This window comes from Chenopodium album, chromosome 23 (assembly GCF_948465745.1).
Source record: "Chenopodium album chromosome 23, dcCheAlbu1.1, whole genome shotgun sequence".
Taxonomy (NCBI): domain Eukaryota; kingdom Viridiplantae; phylum Streptophyta; class Magnoliopsida; order Caryophyllales; family Amaranthaceae; genus Chenopodium; species Chenopodium album.
Genome location: NC_137856.1, coordinates 32780103 through 32796310, shown reverse-complemented (window position 1 = coordinate 32796310; position 16208 = coordinate 32780103). Strand labels below are relative to the sequence as shown.

The 16208-nt window shown below is 32.9% G+C and overlaps 1 protein-coding gene across 1 annotated transcript; it reads left to right on the top strand.

Moving 5' to 3' along the window:
• Positions 1 to 8763: 8763 nt before the first annotated feature.
• LOC145606729 (putative methyltransferase PMT3) lies at positions 8764 to 15031 on the top strand. Its single transcript, XM_081662554.1, has 8 exons — positions 8764 to 8936; positions 10104 to 10453; positions 10750 to 10914; positions 11005 to 11187; positions 11617 to 12211; positions 13267 to 13379; positions 13499 to 13719; positions 14303 to 15031. The coding sequence occupies exons 2-8, from the start codon at positions 10196 to 10198 to the stop codon at positions 14622 to 14624; spliced, it is 1857 nt and encodes a 618-aa protein (XP_081518680.1). The 5' UTR covers positions 8764 to 8936; positions 10104 to 10195; the 3' UTR covers positions 14625 to 15031.
• The last annotated feature ends 1177 nt before the right edge of the window (positions 15032 to 16208 follow it).

Sequence of the window (16208 nt, the reverse complement as noted above, 5' to 3'; positions counted from 1 at the left end):
ACATTACTATCATGTTTTCATGAAGAATAGATGAAGATATGAAATATTTTGATTGACAAAGTATATATTTGCATTGTTTTGTTTAATTAGAGAATTAGTAGATATTAAGAATTTGTTGATCAACTCGAATTTTTCTATTTTTGGTAGTGTCTTCCTTTGTTACTCGGACTCTTTTTTTACTTCTTTCCTTAGTTACTTGGACACTTCTTTTAAACACTTGACAATATATCAATTAGACAATTTAAGTCTTAACACTTGGATATGAACATATCAATGTATGACATATATCGATACTGTTTAGCTAAAATTATTATTGTCCTTCAATTATGGTGTCAATAACAATCCTTAATAAGGATTATAAAGTCTTTGATCATGTACAATTCAAGTTCTTAGCTTTAAATCGCCTAATCAAGTGCTTTTTTCTTGTTTATAAACAATGACAAGGGAAGTTCATCAAATGGAAATTGGAAAATGGAAGAAGGGGGCTAAGCTAAGCTTTTCATTACTTGAATATTGATGATTACAATTATAGGCAAGGTAATTAAGAGTTAAATAGATTTATTGTTGTTAAGTGAGCCGGAAGATTATACGTAGTGATCTTATGTCAAGTATGTCTGTACTTCTTTGCTTAGAGTGAATTGCAAAAGATCCTTTGTTTATTGCTGCAAGCCACTCCAACAGGCAGGCAACAACCCTTAAACCCTTTCAAATCAAATCATTCTTTTTCAAATTTCTTGTGCTTGTTTAGTAATTTAGATCTACTTCATTAGTATTTAATCGTGCTCATTTAGGTGATAATAATAATCAATCAGGTTCTGTTTCAAGGAGATGCATTCTATAGGCATACTAGACATTCATTTCTTAAGGAAGTTTTGGAGTCTTTATATCTTTTATTTAAAAAAAAAAAGGGGAGTAATTCTTAAGAGATCGAAATGTATAGTTGTTGCTAGAGATGATGCTTATAGTTCGGTTGAAACTTCTATGATGACACCACGATACAATTATAGTTGAAAATGGATGCAGGGTTGTTTAAGATACGAGAATAAAACCAACAACGAACATTGTATCCAGGCGAAAATATATAATATATAGTTGAAATTTCATTACCTAGACCCCATAATATAGGAAGCCATGTAACAAGTTCAAGTGGACTACATACTTGAGTTTTGATTTGAAATTAACATCATACATTATGTATGTCAATGTGTGCATGAACCTAGCTCCCTTATTACTAGTAGTTAATTTGAAGCATAAAAATTGACATTACTCTATATAGCAAATTAGATTGGCAGACAAAATATTTTGGACATAAAAAGTGATGCTTCGTTTTGTTGTTTGGTTGAGTTATTGTTGGAAACATCTTCTAATTTGATGACTAGACTTCCATATTTTTAAGCCACCTCACATAAATATACGTTAGCTTTCGTCAACCATATCAGATTTTGTTGCTAAATTTCTTTTCCTTTTTTGGCAACTGTTTGGTTTAGTCTTATTGCCTATTTCTAGAATGTTACGTTGATGGTCATATATTATATCTTAATTAAAACAATATTTATGGCTGAAAGTTGAAATACGTACTCTTTTTGCAAGATGCCAAGCCTAAGATCTATATGCCCTAATAAATTATAATATTAATGTTGTAGATTATATATAATTATATTATTTATATATATAGGTTCGTTTATATAGATGAATAATTATGTGTCTATATGTTTGATGATTGAATGGAGGGCCAGCAGATAAGTAGGTTAAATAATTGTATTAATTACTTTTCATATCTTGGTTCACAATTTTGTCCTTAGCTCATGTTTTTGGGCTAGCATGTTTACCTAATATAATTTTTATTTTTTATGATTACTTAATTAGGTATATATAAATATCAAATTTTGTCACGTACTTTCAAATGAGGAGATTTTTATCATATATGAATTGTTTTTATATATGTGCATTGGTGTAAGATTCCAAAGTTTTGAAACAAAAGTAGTAGACTAGTAGTTAGCAAATTAGCATGCATAAATGACGCATGAATTCGAACAAGTTACCACTTACGTACCACCAATCTAAGTTTGTGCATCATACAATAATATGCATACATCACCACCCTAATTGGACCTCCCGTTTGGTACCCATGGTCTAGGTTCGACCATCAATTCTATAAGCTTCCAATAGGATTTTGTCAAAATGTCGACTTTGTGGTTAGTTTTGTATGATGTCGATCATAAATTTTTTACAATACGTTAATAAGTGCATCTCTAAGGATTGTAGCTAAATGAGAGCATTTTTTTTTTCAATAGTTGTGCGACTTGCATTGCATCCTAGAAAAATGGAAATTTCTATGAAGAAATGTTAAGCTAACTAGCCGGATAATGTACATATATATAATAAGTGACAACTTACCTTTTGATGAGACAAGGGGTCTCACCATTGAAAATTAAGTAATTAACCCAAAAAAAAAGGAACTATTGAAGGCCTTAAATTGAATCTCGATCACTATTGATGATTTACTTATCTCTGATATAAGAAAGGTTTGTTTTTTCATGATGAGCTAAATTTTAGTAACCGAAGGGATCGATTTTGATAATAGCTAAACTATTTATCGATCACCATTCAAATCTTTGATCAAAGAAATCTCGGACACTAATATGAATTTTTTTTTTTTTCTTGTATTACCTTTTGCTAAAAATTTCAAGAAAAATTGACTTTGTGACAAGGCAAAGAAGTAAAGCATTGAACATCAAAAAAAAAAAAAAAAAAAAAAAAAAAAAAAAGCAGAAAATATGAAATTTATATGTACAAACAATACATAAATTTGAACCAATTTCACACTAAAAGAAAGTTGTTCCTTTATTTTGATCTCCACTTACCTATTAACAAGGATCATAAAATTTGTAGGCTTGAGAAGCCTCAATACGGCGATCTCCATCCCTTTAATAATGGATGTATAATGCATTTTTTTTTAACTGGTCACATGTAATTAAGTTATTATAAACCCTAGCTAGGGTAGGCCAAGTGCTCTGCAATGGGTATATATATGGATTAATAGATAATTTAGAGATTAGTATTGGTATGTAATTAACTAATTAAGTGCTCTCCGACAGGTATGATTTTAATTATTAAGTGCTCACATGCTCAATTTTGATAACCCTAAAATAGATAATTTAATGATTAATGAAAAGTGACTAGCAACGGTTTCAAAAAAAAAAAGTGATGAGCTACAGACCTTAACTTAAAATGAAAATGACCATTGGTCCTCGAACTTGTAAGATGATTAATATCTCTTATTCTCTAATATAGAACAACTTACATGTTGACAATAAGTTATTTCAACACGCAAAGATCATAGGTCTTATAAACTCTTTTTCTTAGTAAATTAAGATTAAAACTAGCTTATCCTTTAATTTGTTTTGAGCTAGTCTATTGCTCTTCTTGATATAGTTCACTACACACAATTAATGATGCCAACGGAAGAACTAATAGAGACTCATTTACCTTTAACTCTTAATGAGATCTTGACATAATGGTTAAGACTGATGGCGTCTTTTGTACACCATGAATACGCCATTTATATAATATAGTACGAAGTATGTTACATGTTTAAATCTCAACTAATTAAAGTGAAAGATGTTTATAAATTTCCCTTTTGATCAATGTAACCATTATATTCAAATCTAGACTATTTAATAGGGTATAATTTTAATTGCATTTAATTTAACAACAGCTGCGGAAATTGTATTGTCGAGATACATACAGGGAAGTACATTCATCATTAGTGACATTCTAATTTAATTATATATATCTTGGTTTGAACAACGGCATGTCATAAATATAATGCAATATTTCTCGAACGAAATGAAACCTAACCATTCAGAAGTGATCCCCAAATCCGAATTAGCCCAAAGAGTAAACCGGGTGAAAAAAAAAAAAAAAAAAGTAATGGCATGTCGTAAATATAACGGACCGGAGTATATAGCAATATGTTGCGATTATATGAACTTCAAAGGGCAAACAAATTAATGGCATAAAACCATATACTGTAGAAAACAAGGGAAATATATTGACAAAGAATAATTTAGGTGGTAGTTGAACTTATGCTACAAGTCATCATGCATGGAACATCACAGGTTCTCTTATTCACAATTAACGTACAGTAGCTATCATAATTCTACTGCTAATAACTCATACAAACTCACCAAAAAGATAATTTTATTATGTTCGTGTCTACTGTGTCTCTACTGCTCATTATTTTGCAACTATCAATATTACGTAGTTCTCGTAGATTGATATTCTATTTGGTTTTTTTTTTCATTATTTTTAATTATTATGGATTGAGTACATAATTTGAACATCAATATCTTTCGTTACATAATTACTTTGATAATTACTAATTAGTACGGAGTATAATATAGGAAACTATTTCCAGTAATTTATACAAAATTCGTTTATCAAGCTAAGTAACAAAATTTTAAATCAATCAATAAGTGTGTTTAGTCGTCGGCACGACATTTTTCTAATTATATCAACAACTTTGGGCTCATAGTTAATAAAAATTGATGATTCATTTACAGATTTGTCATTTACGGAGTATTTGATGAATAAACTAGTGGGCAGCCCCTGCGTTATCCCAAGTTACTATTTTTGTAGTTGTATAACTCCTAGTTTTTAATAGTATGTGTCTTCAATACTTTTGTAGCGTAGTATTGATTTATGTTCAAGATTAGAATATAAATGACAATTAGTCTAAATGGTAAAATAATATTCTTTCTTCTAAGAAGTTAAGTGTTTGAACTTTGTGATGTGGTATAATGAGGATTTGAATATATGATGTGGTGTAAGAAGTGATTTACGTAGCACATAAACGTTCTTAAAAACGCTTTTTAATATATTAGTAGTTTAGTACAATATAAATTCAAGGTGATAAACTTGTACTTGTATTTTCTTAAATACGAAGTATATACTTGTATTTTTACTCCGTATTTATTGGTTTACCTCTTACTTGTACAAAGTACTCGTATAATTAGGAGTTGGACCCTTTTCATCTTATAAAAATAAAATAAAAATAATAAAACATGCAAAATTTCAGAGAACAGTCTCAAAGGTCATCTCAATGAACTTGAAGTGAACTAAAGGAGTCGTCATTTTCAGAAACCTTTTACTTGTACAGATGATTAAGAATATTATTTATAATCATTCCCAATTAAAATTAAACAATTTATTGTGAGTTTACCATTTTACCCTTGAAGTTTCTCGGCTATAAAGCATATAAGGGTACGAGATTTTCCTCAAAAACAATTCTACCATTGGATTCTGATTTGACATAAAGGGCTTAGTTGGGCCCACTCACTCACGTGGTCCTTTGTCCTTAATGTCGGCCCAGTGGGCTCCTCTTAGCCTTAGTCTTTGGGCCCACATTTTGTCTTACCAATTTTCTAATCTTTCTTACTAATATTCTACAATTGCCACGTGGCATCACTGTCAATATATCTATGTCACTTCAAAGTTGAGACTCTTGTGAAGTTGAAAGTGTGTGTGGTGTTTAGACCTCATGATTTTGTATAGTCTTAATCAATGTTTGTCACACTCAATATCTAATTTGCACTAATTATAAAGATCTTTATTGATTATGCTTATTTAATCAATGAATTAGGCCATCATTTGGTTACCTTTATGATTTTGTATACTTCATCCCTTTTTATTCCGTACAGTTTGACTTTTACAATATTTGATTCATTTTGATGATTTACAGCTAAATAAAAATATAGTCATATGAGATTAATACTCTTTTAAAGCATGTTCTCTTCAACTTGATTTCAGTTGAGTGTAGTTCAGTTCAGCTCCAATTAGTTCAGTCCAATTCAGTTCCTAATTTCCTTCTCTCATAAACAATTCATTTCAGTTCAGTTAAGTTCCAATTAGTTTAATTTAGGGCATGTTCACATTTATTGAGCTACGCTGAACTGAACTAAGCTGAAATGAGTATTTTATGAGAGAGGGGGAAAATATGAGCTTAACTGAATTGATTTTTGGCAAATTTTAGAAAAATAGCATTGTTTACAAGCATTACATAGTATAAGATATGTTAGCATACCATTTAAGGCAAAAATACTATGCCGATGTGACAATGGAGAAAAAAAATATATAATCCTGTGAGATATTGCCACATTCATCCTCACTTTATACTTTTATATTATAAGAAATTCGTATATTTTATATATCGAAATGTAAAGATGTAAATGACATACTTCCTCCGTTTCCTTTTAGATGCAACACACCCTTTAGCGCGGTAATTAAGAAAGGTGGGGTTTACATGATATAATAAACTTTAAAATAGAATGAGTGGTTGTTAGGAGTGTAATTTAGTGGACCATGTGCTTTAAATAAAGGATATAGTATACTTTTTCCCTAAAGTAACTTTCCTTTTATAGTGTGTTGCAAGTATTGTGACATTTCCTTTTTAGGGAAGTGTTGCAAGTAAAAGAAAACAGAGGAAGTAATACATTGACAATCGTAAATCTGATAGAAGAAGTGTTGCAAGTAGAACATAAACGAAGAATAACCAACTTTTCCAATGAGCCCAATATTTCCAATTAGGCTGTTATTCACTTATTCCTCCAATCTGTAAGGCACTTCAACAAGTTATGTGTTGTCTTCTCGATTAACATCGTGTCTAGTTTCATATTCTAAATATTGGGTCACCTGGGTCATTATGGCGTGGTTTGGCCCAACAAAATGCTTTGATCTTATATTCTTATCTGACACATTGTATATGCACATCTGCACTTAAGTGTCGTTATTTTGGGCCGTTATCATAATTGTTTCGATATTTTCGTGTGTTCGAGCTTCAGCATGCTTATAAATGTAACTCGAGTTTGTGTATAATGTACCTATGTTAATACACGGGATATAAAAAGTTGTGATCAAACGTTTAAAAAATTAAATTAAAAAAAAAAAAGGTATTGTATGTTTGGTAGGCGATAATGAAGATTTGGTTGTTAAAAGGTAGAATTGAGGTTTTCGGATTGAACAATAATGGACGGTACATAGGGGAACTAACGAGAGCCTTAACACCCCCAAGGTGAGGAGTAGTATTTTTGTTCTGTTTCATATGAAAACAGAAGGAACAAAAGCTATTATATAGCTATGGAACCAAAATTCAACCACAATGTTAAGCTAAAATTCAAATTTGATAGTTTTTTTCACAATGATTCTGATATATTGTTAAAGGATCAACACTACCAAGATGATAAATTGATGTTTGATATCTAAAAGTTTTAAATGATATCATATATAATTTTATATTCTTCCTTAATGACCTAGTGAGGTTATGATTCTTAAACAAGTATTGAGAAAATACTTTCTTTAATGGTTATGAGTACATTTTGAAATGAGGAGGAAGGGCAAGAGGTCTCATCCAACTACTGTAATCAATTGAAACGAATATAACAAAATATACAGTTCTTTTGAGTTTATAAACAGAGCAAAGCTTCCACGCACTGCAAAATAGAGCATATTTCAACACAACAAGACAGAATATAATAGCTCAAAAGAACATAGCCTTACTTTTTTTTTTTTTTTTTGTTAATGGGTATTTTGTAGAGAATATACAATTGGACATATTTTAATTCTAAAAAATAATAAAGCATCACCTCCAAAAAAAATTGTCGGTTATAGTAAAAAATGAAAAAAAGTGTCGGTATTAAATGTCAACATCAAAAAAGGAAGAGTAGAAAAAAGCAACAAGTGTTTTTTGAATGAAGTAGTACAATATATTCGTATTAACCAAGGAAATTCGACCATGAGGCGTTATTAAAAATGGATCTATACCCAAATTTATACTCTTCGTACTATATTCTAATTTTTAATCACGAATATAATTATTTAAAGTGGGAAATCACCGGAATTTGGCTACTTAAATCTGACATTAAATATTGCATTATATACCGCCAAAAATTAAAAAATGGTGATATTAATAAATAACGGTGATATCCCTAAAAGAGTACTGTTAAGTGTTAACTCACTAGAGTGTCGCCCCACTTGCCCTTTCGATTTTGACAACTTGTCATGGCCCCGCGTCGGCAAACTTTTTTTTTACACTCCGTTTCCATAGTTTAATAATCTTCCGTGAGTCGATTTCAACAAGTAATCACAAAATTATCCGAAACATTTTTTCTTAGATATAAATATGGGTTAAAAACTTAAATTACTTCAAGTAAACACTGTAAAAAGTTTGTAACTCTAGTCGACACACATAACACATTTATGCAATTTTATTTACGGAGTATGAATTTGTACGTTAGGACAACTAGTTTCAACTCACACATAAGCTATCCGAGCAGGCAAATACCCCTAAATATAAAGTACCATCAAAATATCACTTACGAGTAACATTTTATACAACAATCTCAAATTCAAAAATTTGTAGTTATTCAACCACTTGAAATGCAACAATTAAATGGTTGACAGTTTGACACTAAGTAAACAACAAGTCAGAAATATGATACGATTGATACCCTTTGACATGTGTAATAATAAATGAACAAAATAATTTATTTAAATTTTAATAATTGTTTAATTAATTTATTAAATAATTAAATTAATTTATATAATTATTTAACGACCATGACGTAATATCCGGTTAACACTCCCCTATCTGAATTGAGATCTAAATTCCATACTTTTCAGTTATTAATTAAATTAAATAATAATAAATTCAAATTAAAATAAATATTAAAATTTCCATTTTTAGATCCTTATTCTCTCACTCTTACACTCTCTGTCACACACACTTCCATACACATTTCCTTCTTCTTTCTCTCTCATCTTTTTTTTTTGTTTGCCTATTTCTTCAATCAAATCTAGGGTTCTAATCCCCAATTTTTCATCCTCCAATCTCCATTCTTCGATTGATTTTCACCTTTTTATCAATTCCAGATCTACCGGTAATTCATTTCTCTTTAATTTCGTTGCTTTACGATTGATTTTGTTTGTCATTGCTGAAGATTGTAAGATCTGATTTTGATTGATTTATTGCCGGTTTTACGATTTTGAATGTCGGTTTGATTTGAAAGTGTTGTTTATTCCTGCTAGATCTGGAATTACGAGGTTGATTGATTAATTTATGTGATTAATTAATTAATTAATTAATTGATATTGAGATGTTGTTATTGATTGATTAGATCTCATGATAATTGCTGCGTAGTATAAATGTTTATAATATTGTGTTATTTTAATGTTATTTATTCGATTTTGAGGTGAAATAATTGTGAGGAAATGCATAACAATGCTAAGGTTTGTGAGATTCTGTCAATAGGGAAGGTTACTATATATGGAAAGTCATGCTCTTTCTGTGAATAGTGATGGTATTCTTGATTTTGGTATCTTGGGTGTTTTTTATCTTTTTGTGGGATCATGTGAAATATAGATATGTTAGCTAGGCCCACACCTGGATTTAACTCTCAAATTTAGTCAGTAGGAGAGCTTAATTATACTTGTTTTTGGTATTATTAGCTGAGATTTACGAACAAACGATGTAAGATTTCAGCTTGTGAAAGATCCTAATGATGTGGCTATGGTGGCCTGATGCAGCTCATCTTTGTAGCCAATTTGTTTAGTTAGGGATGATTTGTAGTTTTGTACTTTTTGAGTCTGTGCGGGATCAAGCGATTCGTATCTGTTAATTACCTCAAGTGTGTTAGGAAGTATGTCGGTGTTGTGTAAATGATGTATTGGAAGTGTTACTTTGTGAGTGTTGTTATTGGAGTATGTTGCATTGTCGGATTAGAATTTATTACTTAAGTGATTTTTTGTGTATGGAGTGAGGAAGGTAAACTGACTGCAAAACAGTAGAGAAACTTCATCTGTACCGCTAATCAATCACGTTAACCCCTAGAAATATTAGATTCATACTCTAAATTGGCAGAGAAGCTATAGTTGCTGCAAGGACATTTTTAGATGATGAGAATAATGCCACAGAAATCTTCAGTCTCTCATGTCACATTTGCTAATAAATTTTGTTGCCTGAGTCCTAACACATACCTTAACTTGTTTCTGCTCTTCTACTTTTCCTGTATACATGAAGGCTGATCATGCTTGTGTTTTGCATACAGGGGAAATAAGATAGAGGATTCGGTCATGATCGTTTGATTTCTGAAAACATTTAAAGTGGAATAATCTTACCTGAAAAATTCTTGGTGGTAAGATGAGAGGGAGATCTGATGAAGTACAAAAGAAGAAGCGTTTGGTCACTGCTTTAGTGGGGGCAGCTGTTGTCCTTTGTTTTCTGTATGTATATCAGGGATCTATTTTTGGCTCAGAAAGTAGTGGTGCAACAGCTTTAGAGTATGGAAGCAAATCTTTGAGAAAATTGGGTTGGGGTGGAGATGAAGATGCAGATGATGTCTCCTCCAAGTTTTCCCTGGACGATGCAGATGATGGTATCATGGTTAAAAGCTTCCCTGTAAGTTTGTCTTTACCCCTATCATGCACTGTCAATATCTAAAAGATAGTTTACATAATTAAATGCTAAAGCTATTCTCGGACTCTTCATTTCACTCCAGTTCCCTTTGCTAGATACCCTCACTCTGCATAGAATGTTAAACACTTAACCTTTGGATTCTTTAAAGGGCAATGTTTTCATAAAATTAGATGTGTATATATGATGTCCACTGTGGTCAAGTCTGAGTAACACCGGTTGATAAAGAACTCCTCTAGAGTTTGTACACTACTTAACTTTGTTTGCTTCTAATCCTTAAGGTCTGTGACGATCGGCATTCGGAATTGATTCCATGTCTGGACAGACATCTGATATACCAATTGAGATTGAAGTTGGACTTGTCTTTGATGGAACATTATGAAAGGCATTGCCCTCCTCCAGAAAGGCGCTACAATTGTTTGATTCCTCCACCTCATGGATACAAAGTGAGGATTGCGCTTTTATCTTTATTTTGAGATAGTATATTTGTAGCTTTTTCTGGAAACTTTATTTATGTAGCTACTCTAACCATGTAGGTCCCAATCAAGTGGCCTAAAAGTAGAGATGAAGTGTGGAAAGCTAATATACCTCACACTCACCTTGCTCATGAGAAGTCTGATCAAAACTGGATGGTTGTGAAAGGTGAAAAAATTGTATTTCCTGGTGGAGGTACTCACTTTCATTATGGTGCTGGCAAGTATATTGCTGCAATGGCAAATGTAAGCCCTTCATTTGTGAATAGCATATCTTTTTTTTTTTTTTCTTTGGTCTTGTGCATTATATCTGGAGTTAAGGGTGTCCTTAAGTTTATTATAATATTGAAGCATAATCTGTCTTGGTTACTGTTTGTGAATGTATATGTAGTCTTTCATATTCTTCTATAGCTCTGTAAGGCCTATGGTAGACGAAGGTTTGTGACTTTGTTCAATTTTATGTATGGAGAATGCTGCTTAATGCATCGTTGAATTATAATATTTTAGCCATGGTTTTGACAACAGCTAAGTTCACCTTATCTGTTAACTTCATGATTGAATTAGAATATCGGTTTTAATACCTGTGTTCATACATCTAAAATAGGCCTACCGTGTTTACTGAATGACATAATTGAATTTCTGAGCTTTAAATGTAAATGTGTTCTGTATTGGCAGATGCTCAACTTTTCAAACAATGTCATTAACGATGAAGGCAGGCTGAGGACTGTCCTTGATGTGGGGTGTGGTGTTGCAAGTTTTGGAGGTTATCTTCTCTCATCTGATGTCATTACTATGTCCTTGGCACCAAATGATGTTCACCAGAACCAAATCCAGTTTGCCTTAGAGAGAGGAATTCCTGCTTATCTTGGTGTTTTAGGCACAAAGAGATTACCATATCCTAGCAGGTCATTTGAACTTGCTCACTGCTCTCGATGTAGAATTGATTGGCTTCAAAGGGACGGTATACTTCTTCTTGAATTAGATAGGGTGCTGAGACCAGGAGGCTATTTTGCCTACTCTTCTCCTGAAGCATATGCTCAGGACGAGGAGGATCTTAGGATATGGAGAGAGATGAGTGCTCTTGTGAAGCGGATGTGTTGGAAAATAGCTGCAAAGAAAAACCAAACTGTCATTTGGGTCAAGCCTCTGAACAATGACTGCTACTTGCAGAGGCGCGCTGGTACTCAACCTCCCCTTTGCCGATCAGATGCTGACCCAGATGCTGTTTTGGGTGTGAATATGGAAGCATGTATTACACCATACTCTGATCGTAAGTATCTCTCTTTCTCATCTTTCATACCTTGAGTCCTTGACCTTTGAGTAGTGAATGTACGTGCTTGCGGTCTTTCTAGTGATGCATTTTTTTTCTTCTGAAGCTACCTTGTGGAAGATTTCTTTGTCACTTCAATAATTTTCCTTCCTTTATCTCGCAAGTGAATTTTATTCTCCAAAATACTATTTCTCATCGATAGTGATCGTATACCCCCTTGTTTGTTAGGATATACTACTTGCAAAATATTAAAGCTCATAAGATATCCTTATGTTGTCTTTTATTTATGGTGAAGTGACGAATGAAAATGAATTATTTTTATTTCTTCAGTTCTTCTCCACTCCTGAAAATTGCGTCTCTCCGTAGCTTTGTCTACCCCATTAGTGTCTCGTTGGTCATTTGTTCAGTCAAGTTGTGTTCTTTTTTTTCCTCTGTCTTATAATACCCTTTTGAATTCCTTGATTGTAATTGCCCTTAGCTTGGGATGTCAAAGGCTCAAAGCCACTGCAAAGTGTTTCTTCATTTTATCTTAAGCACTCTGTGGTGGGTCCGGGGTGCAGCCACTCTGTATTTCAAATAGCCAAACTAATTGCTCACTAAATTTTTGAGTGTAGCAATCTTTTCAATTTTCATGACATCTTTCAGACTCTAGAAGGAACAAGAAAAGACAAAGCAATAGGCAGCATAATTTTGTGCAGTAATTTCTTCAATTGCTTTCTCCTACTTTCGTCTTGACCCCTGTTAATTTTTACTGCCTCACACATTTCTATAAGAATGCTGAAACATTAAAGAAAGAAGAAGACCTGAATGCTGCATAACTATCATTCCTTACTACGGTTGGTGTATTGACTTTTTTGAAACCTCTTATCTGCTAGAAGTTGCTTGAGCTGGATTGGTTCATTCCCCTCTAACTTTTGGATTATTATATTGGATATCTGTTTTTCTGTTTCAATGGGGATCTAATTATATTGTCCTGGGGTCTTTTATGTGAAATAATTTTCTGAATTTGCTTTTGCTGCTTTACTAAGTTGAGGTTTTCTATTGATCTTTTGTAGATGATCACAAGGCTGGTGGAGGTGAATTGGCGCCCTGGCCTGCTAGATTGACTTCTCCTCCTCCTCGGCTTGCAGATTTTGGCTATTCAAATGACATGTTTGAAAAAGATACGGTATGTTAAACAAACTTGTCTCGCCATGCATTATAATTTTGACTCAAGAGTCAAAGATAGTAATTGGAACAGATTAAATAACAAGTGTTCATCAATGGGATGTTTCTTTTCTGATACAGGATATGTGGGGTCGTAGAGTTGAGAATTACTGGAACCTTTTAAGTCCCAAGATCCAGTCTGATACTATAAGGAATGTGATGGATATGAAGGCACATTTAGGATCATTTGCTGCTGCTTTGAAGGATAAGGATGTCTGGGTAATGAATGTTGTTCCAGAAGATGGACCAAACACTCTTAAGGTTGTATATGATCGTGGTCTTATTGGGGCGGCTCACAACTGGTAAGCAAGCTTGCTAATTTGTTATTATTGGCCTAGCTTTTATCTTATAACTCTGCTGATATGAGCTGATTATATGATCTTATAGAAACCAGCAAATCAGATAGTAAGCTGGAATTAGACCACTTACTGCATTGCAATACAGTACTTGTAGTATTTTAATTATCTGAACTCAGGTGACAAAGAATGCTTTTGTGGTCTCGAGTTCCAGTCTTCCAGAGGTTATTTTTGTCGAATACTGCTAGGTTGTTGGGGAGAGAGATGTGGTAAACATACCCATATGTTATCTCTGTTGCACTAGATTGCTTGAAATGAATTCGGAATTTGCTTCTGCTGTTTGACCTCTAGGTGTCCTGTATTCTTGGACTTTGCTAAGACTTTACCTGTCTCCTCTGACCATTTTACCTTGCTCCTCTTCTGACCAATTTGACCATTTATTGCTCCTTGAGAGGTTATGTAACCATAGGCACTAGTGCACAACCTCTAAATTAAATTTTTCATTGCTCTAACTTTCGATTTTTTTTATTTGTATAAAGAGCTAGCTTGTGGAGGAGTGGTCACTTATTTTTCTTTGCCTTAATGTTAGGTGTGAGGCCTTCTCAACATATCCTAGGACTTATGATCTACTCCATGCCTGGAACATCATCTCTGACATAGAGAGGAAAAGCTGTAGCCCTGAGGATCTTCTACTTGAGATGGATCGAATTCTCAGGCCTACTGGTTTTATTATTTTCCGAGACAAACAGTCCGTAGTGGACTATGTAAAGAAATACATGTCAGCTTTGCATTGGGAGGCAGTTGCAACAAGCGATGCAAGTTCAGATTCAGATCAGGATGGAGATGAAGTTGTATTTATTGTTCAAAAGAAGCTTTGGCTCTCAAGTCGAAACTCCAGGGATGAAGAATAAGCCAGTCAAAACACAAAGGTCCTGTTCTATGCGCTCCTAAATGTTTAATCCGCCCAGAATTGGAGGCCAATTCTTAGCCATCAGTCCAGTTACATCCTGTAGAATTAACTTAAAATTATTTTATTGTATCCTGTTATCGGCCTTTTTGGTTAAGTTTTTTGGTTTACCATTTTTTCCCCTCTATTTTAGTTTTGAATGTATTACCACTTAGGTTTTAGTTGATTAGCCCATAGACAAGAAAAGATCTATAGGCTACGAGTATTTCTTATTGGTTTATTCCTCGATATATGTTTTGAGCTTACTTACATATACTTCGGCCATTCATTAGTAATTGTAACAAGACACTATACTGCTGAAGTACACAAGGGGATATAAATTTTATATACTACGTATTTGCTTAATAAGAATTTGTCATTATTGTATTTTTCTTTGTTGCAATCTATAAACATTTTTTATATTGCAGATCATATATTTGAAAAGTGACCCACTTCCCATCATCTATCTCATTTCCTTGGCTGCTGTTGCTACGAGGGGGCGAAAATTCTGGTTCTCATTGCATTGACGGCTCTGGCTTCTTTCTGTTGCTACGAGGGAGCGAAAACTCTGGTTCTCATTGCATTGACGGCTATTGCTTATTTGAAATGGACGAGTGTATCTTAACCAACTAAATCTTAACAGAAAAAAACGTTACTATAAATCCAATTTTTGGACCACTTCAAAGCCTCTAAGCCAGGGCACATCACAAATTGAGTATGATGAATTGATGATTTAATCAACATTGCACACAAAGTTTACATGCAAAACCTAACTTTAACGGAATTTGACTAAAGCTTAAGTTTCTCAATCTTGTTTTTCTACCATGGCAGTATGGCATACAATATGCATGCATAACCTAATTTTGATTGATTTTGATTGAAGCCAATTGAATTCATTACAAAAGGGGTTCTGAAAGGAAGAGGATATTTGTGAGTGAACATATAATAATCAAGGCTAATATGGTTGATACTGAATATAGTTTCGGGTTATTGTGGAGGAAGTTGGATAATCTTTGTATGGAACATTCTTCTGAGTTGTAAGCCGGTTAATGATGACCTAATAGGCGTCATGAGTTATCTCCTTAAAGTAGAAATAATGTTTAGTACAATAGTACAAATCAATAACTTTTCCAAGGGCTTCTGATAAAATTGGAACAATACAGAGAATTTTTTCAGTGAAAAATAAGGAAGAGAAAGATGAATAAGCATATATATGAAGAAAGAAGACGTAAGATATAGTGATATTTGAAATAATTGTCATTAAAGATTAAAAATCCTCTGTCTCACTTTTTGTGTACCATATATATGCTACTTTAGTAATGATTACTACTACTTTGTAAATAATAATGTTGAGGTATACAAAGTGATGTATCTAATTAAAAACTAAGGATTTTTTATTTTTGAAATTTGTGCAAACGTAAAAGTTGCAACCCAAAACTTCTTATGTACATTCAAGATGTATGTGCGGTTGAGATGATGTGTGACATGTTCATACATGACTTTCATCACTTGCTCATTTTGTCTTATTTATTGCTGGATATATCTATCT

Excerpts from the sequence above, each read along its gene's own strand:
- LOC145606729 (XM_081662554.1), top strand. The coding sequence starts at position 10,196 with ATGAGAGGGAGATCTGATGAAGTACAAAAGAAGAAGCGTTTGGTCACT. Across the intron at positions 12,212-13,266 it reads TATTACACCATACTCTGATC|ATGATCACAAGGCTGGTGGA; the intron begins GTAAGTATCTCT and ends GATCTTTTGTAG. Across the intron at positions 13,380-13,498 it reads ACATGTTTGAAAAAGATACG|GATATGTGGGGTCGTAGAGT; the intron begins GTATGTTAAACA and ends TTTCTGATACAG.